This window comes from Vulpes lagopus, chromosome 1 (genome assembly GCF_018345385.1).
Source record: "Vulpes lagopus strain Blue_001 chromosome 1, ASM1834538v1, whole genome shotgun sequence".
Classification (NCBI taxonomy): Eukaryota; Metazoa; Chordata; class Mammalia; order Carnivora; family Canidae; genus Vulpes; species Vulpes lagopus.
The window spans coordinates 146,883,273-146,897,558 of record NC_054824.1 but is presented as its reverse complement, the minus strand read 5'-3'; the positions used below and the strand labels follow the sequence as shown (position 1 = coordinate 146,897,558).

Sequence of the window (14,286 nt, the reverse complement as noted above, 5' to 3'; positions counted from 1 at the left end):
ATTCAGCGCAGTTTCTGATGTTGACTCTACGTTGCAACTATATTCCATAGAATATGAGCAACTACCTCTTACTGGAGGCACCTGATAAGCGCTGTGTCCGTGACAAGGATTTGAGGTGCTTATGTTTTACACGCCATTTCCTTGTATTTGACTGAGGAGAAGAGCTAGACTACTTATCTGTTCAGCTTTTTATCTCATTTGGAATAAAGTGATATGAATAAATTTGGTCATTTAGGTGGATTAATATCTAGAATGGACCATGAGAAGTATTTATAGAGAAATGTCCTCATTAATACCTACATATGTTGATTAGCAGCGACCTCTAGAATTCCACTATTTAGAAATTCTAAAAAATTTGTTTTTGTGATTGTAATCCATTTGCCAAGAAAAACTCACATTCTCATTATTGAATGGTGACTATTCAATATTTTGATTATTGTGGTTAAAATTATTGTGACTTTGTGAATTGTTTTTCCTCTAAATAGGACTTAGACCGGATTGTTGATTTACTCTGATGAAAAATTCTCTGACTCATGAACTGCTTACTATAATAGTTTTGTCTTTCTTCCAGAAGCCAAAATTAATATATATGCTGTTACTAAGAACACAGGTAGTGTAGAACTCCATTGTAAATTAAGGTCACCATTCAGAAGTTAAAGAGCTGATTCCTCCCTCTCTCCCAAGAGGGGTTGGCCATATTTTTATACAGATTTGCTCATAATTTCACTCGTGCACTCCCTGAAGCTAATCTGGACCCCAAGCTGAGAACTTATCTAATACGGAGTCCTGCTTCTTTAGAGAGACCATGTACCTCCTGGTTTGTGGGCTTCCAGTGTCTTAGGCTTCGCCATCTGTGACTTTCCCAGGGTGGCTTGTCACATTCGCTTATTAATTTCTTTTCACTTTAAGGTCTGAGAGTTGTACAAATTAGAATCCTTCTAGATTTTAATTAAAGTTCAGAATTGAAATAAATTTTTCATCTGTATTACTACATAAACGTGTATAATGTTACTTAGTATTTTGTCATTTGTTTTACAATAAATAAGTCTGGGAGCACATAGAATATTTCATAACTTATGTTCCTTATTTTTAAAGAACCAACAAGAAAACCTTGGGAAAGAACAAATACAATGAATGGCAGCAAATCACCTGTTATCTCCAGGTATGTGTGTCTAAATCATACTACACGTTTATCTAAAAAGAAATAAACAACTACATTTTCATCATAGAAAAACTTAAATGGTAAACTTGAAATTGTACAAAGGAGCAGATAAAACCTGTAATCCTACTACTCAGTGGCTGGAAACCACTGAGCACCATTGTATTTTCCCTAGTGATTGTCTGAATTCCAACAGATGCTGTTTGCCAGGTTGTCTAAAGTTATAAGATAGCTTTCATTCCTCCCAATTTTTTTTATTTTGAAAAACTCAAAACTGTAGAAAAGTTGAGAGAATAGTAGGAAAATACCCATATATGCTTATCACCCAGATTCTCCAGTTACGAGTTTTGCCACACTGGCTTGAGCTCTTACCTGTACTTCTATACATGTTCCTCTGGAGAGTCGGAAAGAACAAATATGTGTTCCTTTATCCTGAATCCTTCAGCATTTCCTCTAAGACCTGGGATGTCTTCTTGTGTAACCCTAGTACCATTATCACTCAAAAAATTTAAGTATGAACAATAGTATTTTATAATATATTCACATTTCTCTCATCTCAGTGACATCCTTCATTTTGTAAATGTAATTTTTAAAAGAAATTTATAAAAGCAGCTGGAGAAAAATTCCTGCACTGTTTAAGAGAGAACAAAATAAAGCCTGAAGTTTGGAATTGGTGAAGTAGGAAGATTGATTTCTCTCTCAGTTGACACTTCTAGTTTTAATAAACTTAGAAAAGATAGTGTCCAGAAACAAGATTAGTTAATTTCTATTTCTACCAGTGGCCATGAGGGCATGGTCTTAGCAAATTTAGCATTTCTTACCTAGGCATATTTTATTGCCATAACTAAATTTGTATCTCAGGTCTTGAATATAGATGAAACTTTTTCCTGATTTATGAAGCAGCTTAGAGGGCTTACATTTTTTTTTCAGAAAAAAAATACTGCGTCTAGAGACTAAAAAGGTTTTGGCCTTTTATTTCTGAGCTGTTTGCCTTATTTTTGCCTACCTTAAAAGCAAATTTGACTCTGATAATAGAAAACTAATAAAGAAAAATACAAGGACAGACCTCACATTGTCACAGGTCTGTTCCTGTTAGCCTAAATCTAAATTTGATTTGTTTTTATGTGGTTCTGTGTGCTGACAGGAAAGATTTGGTGATGACAGTTAAAGTTCCTCAAAGAAACAGCCTTTTCGACTGTATGGAAGCTTTTAGTTTCTCAGTGGCTAAAAGATGAATGTATTTGATTTTGGGAGAAAATGCAGGAATTGCTTTTGGTGGACATGTTTTCGATAGAGTAGAAAAATTGCACATTAATGTTTATCAGATACCTAATTGATGTGGCCTTCCAGTGCATCTCAAGTAGTTTTTACAGACTTTCTCCACTAGCACATTTTGAAGCCTGATTTATCAAGTGCACATCAGAGCACAGAAGTGTGATGCTCCATGTGTCTTTTGAAGACATAAAGTGACAGGGAAGATCTTTCTCTTGTGTCTACTCTTCATTCCTACCTTCCTGATAATGGGTTCCCTGAAGCTAACCCTAAGTCCATGGAGGGATGTGAAGGAGCTTCTCCAAGTGGAGTAAGTTCCTTACTGTGTTTGGGTTCGTTTAAAAAATACTCTTTGAAAGATTTTTCAGACTTCTAAAGGAAGTATAATAAGTGTTCTGAAAATCACCATTTAAAAAGGACTTTTCTTTAGGTTGACTGAATATTGGTTCTTATTATCCAATAGTGTATTGATAGTTGTATTCTGCTCTGGTAGGTGGTTTTCTTCTCCGTTCCTGAAATGGAAATTTGGAAATGCCCAATCATTCCCCTAACCACTCATACACCTTTTGATAGATTTGATCCAGGGAACCCTGGGTGGTGCAGCGGTTTAGCGCCTGCCTTTGGCCCAGGGCGCGATCCTGGAGACCCAGGGCTCCCGGTGCATGGAGCCTGCTTCTCCCTCTGCCTATGTCTCTGCCTCTCTCTCTCTCTCTCTCTCTCTCTCTCTGTGACTATCATAAATAAATAAAAATTATAAAAAAAAAAAGATTTGATCCAGCCAGCACTACATGTCTAAAAAGTTCACCCCAAGCTATTTTAAGCCATAAAAGATTTTAAAAGTATGTTTGAAGGACTAAACTGTGTGGCTTTTCTTCTCAAGTTTTCTCCTCTATTCCTTCCCCTATTCCAGTGTACTGGTCACTTGATATTTTTACTTACGGACACCTCATCCTTGCAGGGTGGTGAAAGTACTCCATTCTCTTACGAACATCCATGTTAAGATTATATTAGTGGTAGAATGGATTAATACCCTGTAATACACAGAAGATACTGCATGATGCTGTATTTATTAAGTGAAGATGTCGAATGTAGGATAAAAGCAAGAATGTTGTGGTTAAAATTATTTTAAACTATGACTGGAATGTACCATTGGAAAATTTGTGAGTTCTCATATGGTTTTCAGTAAGAGCTCACAGATCTTATATTCAAAGTAGAAAAAAGTTTATATGCTTTCTTTCTGAGGGGTTAATTTTTCTTACTTCAAGCTACAGTCATTTTTATTGTGTTTTGATACTTGTTGATACTTTGTAGGTAGCTTTTATTATGTCTACAGCCTATAAGAGTGGTCATTGCACTATAATTGCCTTTTTGTTCTCTGTAATTGTCAAAAGGAATATCCTTACATAACTAGAACTAGTGTCCAAGTACATTCTTTTGGGAAAAAAACGATTGTTTTAAGGTTAATGGACTCCTTCCATTGTTTTGCTATGACTACAAACCTATATAAAACAGGAATATAGTGCGAATTATTTTTTTAAAGTTCTATTGTATTTCCCTTTAAATGGTTTTTCCCCTTCATAGACGGGATTCTCCAAGGAAAAATCAGATTGTTTTTGACAACAGGTCCTATGATTCATTACACAGGTATCATCCTGATGTGACTTTGTGATTTGAAACTTTGAAATAACATATTGAGGATAGGGCTGAGCTTTTTCTACCTGGATTGGTAATCACCACAAGGGAAGTACTTAGGAAGATTGAATCTTTCATATATAGGTTTATTTAGAGGTATTTTTTAAAAACACCAAGAAATTTTAATTAGAAAAGTTAGTAGTGTTCATTTCCTTGCCCTCATTTTATAGTTGGATCAGCATGAATGGTGGACACATCAACAAGGCTAGAATGGAGTCAGAGGCCACCTGTGTCTTCTCCAAGGCCCTTTGTAGCTTTTGTATTTTATTCTAAAGGCTTTTCTCCTTATAAGCATGAGACAAAGCCTTTAAACGGTAAAGTAGAAGATTTTCTGTTTGTTAGGGGAACATGGGACTATGTTACAGGCACACTTGTGAAAAATGTATTCCTGGAGGAATGTCTGTGTCTCCTATATACTGTGCAATAGATTGAGTGCCTTTACCAATCTGACATCTACCATCTTGAGCAGGTTGTTTTCTAAGATGAGTCCTGTTAATACTGTTTTTTTAATTAAGAAAATTAACCATGTATTTCTTTCTTAATTAAAGAAATTGACCATTAAAAATCAAGTGTAAGCTTATATTTAGAATTGACTTGGTGGAACAGGGGCTTTAAATATTGTAACACAGAAACCTCTGGGAAGCCCTCGTACTTTATAATCAATTATGGTGAAAACCCATAGATTACAAATAACCAATATGTGCCCATGTTAAGTCATATGCACCTATTTTTAAAAATATGCATCAAGTCTACTGGGAGCTATGACTTAAATAGTATGTGGAGGGGTGTCTACGGCAGTGAGTCAGGAGTTCTGCAGGCTGCATTTGGCCAAAATATTTTCATGCCATTGATGATTAAAATATTTTACAAGTTTGTCAGCCAATTAAATCTGCATAAAATGTTTTATTACAAGTGTGAAATCATTTTTCCTGCTTTTTTCCAGAGTGGTTTAATTGTTGTGACCAAAAGACTTACATAGAAAATTTGCTAGTACAAAGAAAAATAACATTCAGTGAGATATTCTGCTGTTAATCTTTTCAGTTCTCTTGCTGCTTTCCCATGGGGGGCCCCTTGAGAGAATAATGTTGATAAACCTTTTTTAAAACGTGGTGATTACTTCTTTCCTTCCGTATGAAAAGTTCCCCCCTTTAGTTAATTATCATGGTGGTGGTGGTGGTGGTGGAGGATTGCATGTTAGCATGAATTAAAGTTTCTTAATTGCATGTTTCCTCAGTCGTTTGTTATATAACAATAATGTGTTGTATCATTTAATAAATATGGATATATTCGTATAATATTGCCTGGTTGGTTAGTAGACCATAGTTGCTCATGTGAAAGTCAGGGATATTTGTTACATAGCTTAGGAGAAAAGCATTCATTTGGTTATACCATTTCAATGTGAAAAGTAAGAGAAAAGCATAATAATTAAGAGTGTAGGTCTGGCGAGCAGGAACAGACAGCGTGGGTTAATGAAATACACAGTATGTGAACTATCAGGAGCAGTCCCTAGATCACATTGGGCCTGGAATGCCTGCTTTTCATGCACCGTGGCTCTCTGTACATGCTCTGTGTCCAGGGGATGCAGTGGTCCTCTCTAGAGGAAAGGAAATATGTCCTAGAAATAAGTGTTCTAGGCATCCCCAGTGCCTAGCTCAGGACTCGTTGAATGAAGTTTCCTGGAAGTTGTATTTCCCTTGTTTATACAAGCAGAGCAGCAGAGGTCTCCTAAAAATAAAATTGGTCGACTTGCTTTGTATAACAACCTGTTAAGCAGTCATATGTTTGATATTAAAGCAATTAATTGAATATTTCATCCTCACAAACAGTGCCTATGGGTTTGGAGTATAATCTGCATTGTAAGAGTTATGAAATAATAACTTTGAAAAGTTACTGAACCAAGTCTTGGTTCACATTTGTGATATTGGTCCTCTGCACACTTGAAGATACATGACTTAGCTCTTTTCATCTGCATTGAGTTGTGGCTCTCAATCCATGGCCACTTACCATACGAAACCACAACATAGAGGAGTGCCCAGTTAAGACTAGATTCTCCCTGCCTGCCGGGATTGGAGAGGAGCCATGATTGGTTTATTTGATATTGAAACTTTTGCTTAAAAATACCTAATTTCTAAGGCTTATTTCTTCATGTAGAAGTTTTAATAGAAGCTATACTTCTGAAAGTACAATAATCAGCAAACTGCTTCTATGTGGCATTTCCTTTTTTTTTTTTCTCTCTAAGATGTATGTATTAGAGAGTGTGCATGTGCATAGGGGAGGAGCACAGGGGGAGGGGAGGAAGACTCCTAAGCAGACTCCCCACTGAGCACGGAGCCCAACTTGGGGCTCAATCCCAGGACCCTGAGATCACAATCCCAGCTGAAACAAGAGTCAGAGACTTAACTGAGCCACCCAAGGCACCCACTTTTTTTTTTTTTTTAAACAAAATAAGTTTATGTAAGTAATAGTTGGAAACACATCGTTTAGGTGGCATCTCCATAGAAACCTCATCTGGAAATGGCCAGTTGGATATGAATATACTTTTAGTTATCTCCCCCAACATTATTTGGATGCTTGAAATGGCATAAAATACATAGAATGAATCATGCTTATTACTAAAATGTTTTTTTCCCATAAACCGAGGCATAGAATTTGTTAACTGATTCATCTTAGTGGTTGGTCTGACAGATGTTTAGTAGGCTCCACACAGTTTCAGGACATGATTGTCCTCCTTGGGCCTCGATGCTGCAGCTGGTCTGGGGGGTCTGTCCTGGTCAGTGTGCTGTGCGCAGCCTTGCCTCCCGCCTCCTGCACAGGCATCATGCTCTTCTGCCCTTCACTGAAGAAGCATCATCATCCCGTCACCATTGTCTGATTTCTGTACAAGTAACTGGAAGTACTGAGCAAAGTGAAAAATACTTTGTTTTATGTTCTCTATTCAGTTCTGCAACTTTGACAACTTTTTAATGTAATGTGTTTTGAGGAAAGTACTGAACTCTGGTGTCGGTAAATTTGCAATTTTTTGTGAAATCCTTAAACATCCCATGTGTTATTTACCTGTCCTGGTAATTCCATTTGTACAGACCAAAATCTGCACCTTCATCACAACCCAGTGCCAATGGCGTCCAGACGGAGGGGCTGGACTATGAGCGCCTGAAGCAGGTAGGCACCAGATAGCCACTTCCCTATGTGCTTGTTTGTCTATAAAAGTGGCTTCTTTGCTGGTATCTGGTAGATTGAATGCTCTGGAAAGAGTATAGAGTGAAGATATTTTTATACAAATGAAACAGTGACATTAGTACTAGATTATTTTCTTTAACTCTTCATTTTTTGGTTCAGTACATTCATGTAAAGTTCCAGCAGTGGTGGGGCAAATAGTTCAATGGTAGAACATAAGCTTGACATGTACATGCATCGTGTACTACTGTAAAGGAAAATGGGGCTGCACTTTTCACTTAACTTTGGCAAAAATGGACCCAATGTATCTGGTTTGGGCAAGAATATGAGGGAAATTGGCACTCTCATATGCTTTTATTTTCTAGAAAGCAGGTGGGAAAACAAATAACAAAGCCTTAAAAATAAATATCTTAGCTCTGAACCCAGCAATTTCACTTACAAGAATTGATGCCAAGAAAATACTGCAAAAGTATATAAATCTACAGCGTTGGGGAGGGCACAGTGGCCATTAAGGAATCATAAATGAGAGTATTGAATATTGAATTGTGAGCACTTGCCCATGCTAGGTGAAACAAACAGGTAACCAAACAATATGAACAGTGATCTCAACTTTATGAAAAAGAATAGCATCTTGTCCTTTTTTGGATACTTTTGCATTATTCACGTGCATAATCAGAAACAAAGGGGAAGGAGTGTTGATAGGCGAGAAGATTGTGGGGCTTTAAAATATTTTATTCCCAGAAGAGGTAAAATAATTTAAAAAAAAAAAATTGGTAGTGTCAAAAAGATTTGAAAGGTAGGGCCAGTGTACTTTAGTAAGACAGACGTCAGTTTCAAAGACCTGAGCCCAGAGGAGTTGCAGTGAGCAGGGTCATCCCCAGGAGGCCTCTGAGAGCAGTGACCACACCAGTCCCTGTTGTAACCTCATACTGATCCACTTGATGACATGCCGGCCAGGCACTGGCTGGGATCTTAGCACAGTGCTGTCTTCTGGTCCTTGTGGGAATCCTGTCGGACAGTATTTATACTCAGATTTTGCATGACTGAGGTTCTGAGGAGTTACTTGGCTCAGAGCCCAGATCTTTCCTCAAAGCCTGTTGTCCCCATGGAGTCACTCATTTGTTTAAATGGTAACAAATGTTTGAGGTTCAAAAAAGGACCAAGAATGTTGCAGTGATAGGAGTCAAAGATGAATTAGAGAAATACTAAGAATAATTTCAGATAAATCTAATTTTATATGGAAAACTATTTGAAAAGTTAAATTGAGTTTGAAAAGGAAGGTTGAGGTCACTGATGATCAAGCCCTTATTTTCCTGTATATTAAAACATGGTTTTCTGTTTTTGAAAAACACCTTAAAGTAGATGTTTGCACACACTTGAAAACCTGGTAAACTCTTGGCTATCTGAAGTAGTTGAGAAGAAAGGAAAAGTTTCATGTTAGGGCTCATTTTAATATTAATTTGAATAAGGATATGTCATGGTCTGTACTAATAATTTCTGTGTTAGTATGCTTATTGGTAAAGTGGAGGAATTAATATTAATTGGTAGTTTCAACCTTATTTTAAACATGAAAAGCTTTTTAAGGGGATGCCTGGGTGGCTCAGCAATTGAACATCTGCCTTCGGCTTAGACATGATCCTGGTCCCAGGGATCAAGTCCCATGTCGGGCTCCCTGTGAGGAGGCTGTTTCTCCCTCTGCCTGTGTCTCTGCCTCTCTTTGTGTCTCATGAATGAATAACATCATTAAAAAAGAAAAAAGTTTTTTAAGAAAATGAACCTTAAATAGAGCGATTGAATTTTACTGGAGCTGTGCAGTGTTAAAGGAGGTCACATATTAGAAACTAATCCATCCAAAGGGTAGTTGTTATTCTTCCTTCAAATTTCATCACCTTGTCACAGCCCTTTTAGCTAGCTGGCATGTGACACTATTCTCAGTAATTTGGGGGATAGGGAAGGGGAGAAAATCTCCTGCAGGCTCCATGCCCAGCGTGGAGCCCTGAGACTGGAACCCAAGCTGAAATCAGGAGTCAGACGCTCAAATGACTTAGCCACCCAGGAGCCCCTGTCCTTAGTAATTTTTTTAAATTTGGGGAAGGGGTTGTCCTTTATTTCAGAGTGAACTTATAAATACAGATTTTGCAGAATATTTGAAAGAGTGGTTTTCATGGAGGAAGGGGCATCTAGAGCAATATTGTTAAAATACAAATAGGGGGGCACCTGGGTGGCTCAGGTCATGATCCCGGGGTCTTGGGATGGAGTCCCACATTGGGCTCCCCACAGGGAACCTGCTTCTCCCTCTGCCTGTGTGTCTGTCTCTCTCTCATAAATAAAATGTTTAAAAAAAAATACAAATAGGGATCACACAAGTACTTTAAAATTTCTAGTAGCCATATAAAAGAAGTAGGTGAAATTCATTTTAATACATTTTATTTAACCTAATATAACTAAAACAATATTTCAGTATATAATCAACATTTTAAAATTAATTAGGAGTTATTACACATTATTTTCCTCACACTAAATCTTTGAAATCAGGTGTATGTTTTACACTGACAGTGCATCTCATTTTATACTGGCCACATCTCAGGTGCTCAGTGACTACGTGTGACTGGTGCCTGCCATATCATACCATGTAGGTCCAGCAGGCCCCAATCCACCCTTGCAGCTCCAGGGGAATCTTCGATTCCTTGAAGCATAGTTGGGCAGATGTGGAATTCCATACTTCCAGATCGCAGACTGACCAGGATCTGCTTATCTAGTTTACTTCTCTTGTTCCTTGGAAGTTTCATTTTGCACCACCTTTCAGACTCCTTCCAGAAAATGAGGTTAAAAGCAGAGCTATTTATTATCTTTTCTAGAAGTTATCTGACTCCTTTCACTGGATGGCAGAATTATTTTTAGTTTTATGTTTTACATTAGTTTTTCATATTTTATATTCTTAAAATTTTATATGAGCAATATTTGTAGCATTAATTTTCCCCCTATATTCCTGATGTTTTTCTCTCTAATACTTTAGGACATTTTAGATGAAATGAGAAAAGAATTAACAAAGCTAAAAGAAGAGCTCATTGATGGTGAGTATATAAGCAGATTTGCTGCCTTTGTAGTGTTTAAGAATATCCATTTTTAAGGAAATGCACATAAATAACCAGTTTCTTACTCAAGGCATAAAGCAGTTACTTTTGCATAGTATCCTGTCCTTCACTTGGCTTAGGATGTCAGGAAGGAGCCCTCTCCTTCCTACAATGGAAGTTATTTGTAAGAATAGTGATAAACAAGGTCCCTACGTACCAGGGTTTGAGTAGCTTCAGATGGAAATCCAGGCAAATAGGCTTGTCTCTGGATTGCCTCTCCTCGTGTCCCATCCTACTACTCTCTTGTCCTGAGGCCACAGAGTCTTTGTTCTCATTTTGTGCACAAAAGGGAGAACGCAAATGAGTTAGGTATACGTGTTGTGTGTGTGTGTGTATGTATGTGTATATATATATATATATATTAGTACTATCTTTGTGTTAAGAAAACAAAGTCCATGCAGCAGAAGATGCAGGGTCAGCTCATTTTTTTTATTACTGGGAGTTTGAAGACAATCACTAAGATTTCTTAGGAGTGAATCACTTGTTGATTTTACTTTATTATTCTATTTACTAGAACTATGTTTCCTTTTCCTACCTAGCGATCAGGCAAGAACTGAGCAAGTCCAATTCTGCGTAGAGAAACAAACCAAGGAGAAATAGGACTTTAGTCTGGAGAAAGAAGAAAGACCCCTGTGAACAAACAGCCGTTAACAACAAACCCCTACATTTTGTGAGCTGTGAAAAGAAAGTGGAGACAAATAGTTGGAAGGAGGAAACCAACATACTTGCAAGCCTTCAGACGCTATTACTCTGGCGATAAGCTATTTCCCTCCCAGTTTGCTGCTTTTTTCTGACCTTTTCAACAGGATGGAAGAGTTGGATGAGAGTTCCTATTTAACAATTAATGCAGAAAATACTAAACCCATCAGGCAAGATCGCCGTGCTTTGAAATATTTTCATGTCAAGACAAAACCGCACGTTTTCACAATCCATTGCTAAAATAAAGAGGAGAAAGGCTTAAGAAGTTTGTTTTCAGAGAGTGCTGATGAAGAATTTAGCAAGTTACACTATTGTAAATGTTTCTCTCAGGTTTGTCTTCCTATCACATTTGATATTCCGTGAGTAATGGAGATCAGCCCTGTGTAGGTTAAGATCATAAAATGTGGAACAAATGGAATTGTATGTGCTTTCAAAGGGTGATATTTATAAGAAAGTGTCCTAAAAATGAGTTGTCTGGCTTGAGGAATTTTAGAATGATAGGAAGTCTCTCAAGTTAGCCTTCATGCAATTTTGTAGATTAAAACATAAAATTCATCCAGAATTTAAAGATTTAGATGCCTTCCTAAATTGTTAAAATGCTTTACCAAATCTATGACTCCTACATAACACACACCAGTGGTCAAATGTAAAACAATATATTGTAGACTTATTGTAGGTTTTCAACCTTTTTTAGATTTATGCATGTGGACATTTTTATAATGTAATTACAACCACCACAAAATTAGCTTTTTTAATTGCAGACAGTAATGCATGTCACACTAATACGTAGTGGCCTTTTCAAGGCCTGGTCCCAGGGAAAACATTTTGTAGAGTATAGGGGGTGGGAGGAAGGGAAGGAATAATTTTTCTTTTAAAGTTAATTTCTGCACTGTCTTTTTTTCTCAATTACCTGCATGAATAATAATGAGGAATATTTTGTGACTTTAATTGGTAAATATGTTAGCAGAACCAAGTACTCAATCTTTTACGTCATGTCTTCAGCTGTTCGTATTTTAACTTCAGTAATTTCAATGGTCTGAAACATGATTCTGAGCTTCACATGGATTACATTGTACTGTGGAACTCGAAAATTTGATCCCTGAATTTGGCAGTTATTACTACCTAGGTGCCCTGCAGTTGGACAGGTGTTCAGGTACGTGTTCCTGACTAGGAAGCTGCTTTTGAATTTTGTTACATGGAAACACATGAAGTAGTGATGTCAGCAGCAACTGAGGTCACAGACATCACGTGGCAGAGGGGACCAGCGAGGGGCTCTGCTTGGTTTTCTTGTCATGATGGAGCAAGACTCAGGTGGTGGGAAGAAGGAACTAGATCCTCCACTCACCCCCACATGGGTGTGGGTGTGTGTGCGTGTTGTGTTCACACATACAGTGTGTAATCCACGCCCCACCCCCCCCAGAAACTTGTGAAGATTAAAACAGGGAAGAAATTCTGTATGTTGCAAGGATAGTTTTTTTTTTTAATTTAGGACATTAAAAATTCTCCAGGCTCTCCATCTTGATTTCTGCTTGTTATGTGCCATATTTGCTTTGAAATCTTTGATTATCTGAAGTTTTACTAAAATTTTGAAGACGTAATCCATTTTCATCTGCTTTCTAGATTTTGTAACCTCAGTTGGTCAGACAGCTTGTCGATTGCATAGTTTATCATTCAAAAAGATTTGAGTGAGGGAATTGTTTTCCTTGTTAAAATAGTTCCTGTTTTTGTAGAGACTTCAGTTTTAGAATTAATCTGTGATGGATGAGCGATCATAATTCAAGTCTACAGTTCTGTTTTCTATCAACTGTTCATTGTTAGGAGTAGGAAAGGCATTCAAGCGGCAGCAAGCCTCTAAAGTAGCGTCTTCTAAGAGAAATAGGAGGCACTTTGATCTTTATTATTGTACTTTTGGTTATGCAAACACTTTGATGGTATAAGTGTTTTAAGTCCCCTATAAATCTGGTGAGAAATCACTTGATTTTGTCGGTGAAGTTAGTTTCTAGTAGGATAGAATGCTGGGTACAAGTGGTCCAAAGTCAGGTAAAAGACTACAGCAAAACACTAGATCTTCAAAAGGAACTGGTTTATGCACTAAATGTCTCGTGCCTTGGTCTGATCCTCACGGGATGTCTGTGTAACAGGACAGAACCAGTGCTGGGTCACATCGTGTTCCATCAGTTTGCGTTTTCCCAGATTGCTAACTGTGTTCTTCCAAGAAGTTTGATTCAGTCACTGTACACATTTACTGTCCTATGTGACAGTTTTGTCATTGTTAGAGATTTCAGTAATTAAAATGGGAAGCAGAAGCTTCAGTTACTCTCCTTTATGGAAGTGATGTTCCTTGGAACCCATCATGACGACGGTGTTCCTGCTTTTGTATGCTGGGTGTCTGAAGCTGAGTGCAGTTCAGGGGGTCCTTTCTGGTTACAGGAAGGCACTTCTTTCCTTAACACTGTGATCTGACCCGTGACAAATCTGTCCTATACGCTATGTAAATGGCCAACAGTCCATTGCAAACCCACTGAATGTACAAATATTAATGCCGGTGCTGAAATCTCTCCAGAATAGTCATCATGGTTTCACAGTTGGTTCAAAATTTGCAAGCATCACGTGTCAATCAGAACTGAAGATGAAACACTAATGAATGTTGGATTCCCATGCTTTAGGTGTGCTTCCTTTTTAGATTTTTCGGTTCTCTTGCTATTTTTACCATACTGTTTCATTTAAATTTCCTACACGCTAACTTCGTTTGTGTGATTGAAAATAAACTTGCAGTATATACATGTTGCTTGTTTGTGACACTTAGATGACACTATGAAATAATCTATCGGTTCGAAAATAAGTTCTACTGAATGTGAAAAGCCCACACAAAAGCCCTTGACTTCACAATCTAATGTTTACACAGCTCTTCACTGTTCCTTCAAGATTTCCTTAAAAATACTGAGTAATGCAGAGAAAGGGAAGAGGTGATTATGTGTCTACTGTTTGTTTGAAATGACTGTTATGTGTCCCCTCGGCCAACCTCAGTGCAGTGGGTTACTCTTATCATCAAGAGAGGGACAAAGGTTTAATTTTACACAGTTTTGTTCTGTAGCATAGGTACTAGCAAAACTCATGCAGTTACTATTTCCCTTTATGTAGTCTACGAGGGAAAGA

At 37.6% G+C, this 14,286-nt stretch overlaps 1 protein-coding gene across 13 annotated transcripts in view; it reads left to right on the top strand.

The window, feature by feature from the left end:
- Window positions 1-13,911, top strand: part of ENAH (ENAH actin regulator) — a 144,107-nt gene extending 130,196 nt beyond the window's left edge. For 10 of the 13 annotated variants that reach the window (XM_041751616.1, XM_041751581.1, XM_041751623.1 and 7 more), the window contains 5 exons: window positions 1,096-1,162; window positions 4,013-4,075; window positions 7,204-7,282; window positions 10,314-10,371; window positions 10,971-13,911. In XM_041751616.1, coding sequence (XP_041607550.1) covers window positions 1,096-1,162; window positions 4,013-4,075; window positions 7,204-7,282; window positions 10,314-10,371; window positions 10,971-11,008 — 305 coding nt within the window. In that variant the 3' untranslated portion in view covers window positions 11,009-13,911. The remainder of the gene's footprint in view (window positions 1-1,095; window positions 1,163-4,012; window positions 4,076-7,203; window positions 7,283-10,313; window positions 10,372-10,970) is intronic. The other 3 variants (XM_041751660.1, XM_041751640.1, XM_041751577.1) reach the window with 1 other exon arrangement.
- Window positions 13,912-14,286: the final 375 nt, after the last annotated feature.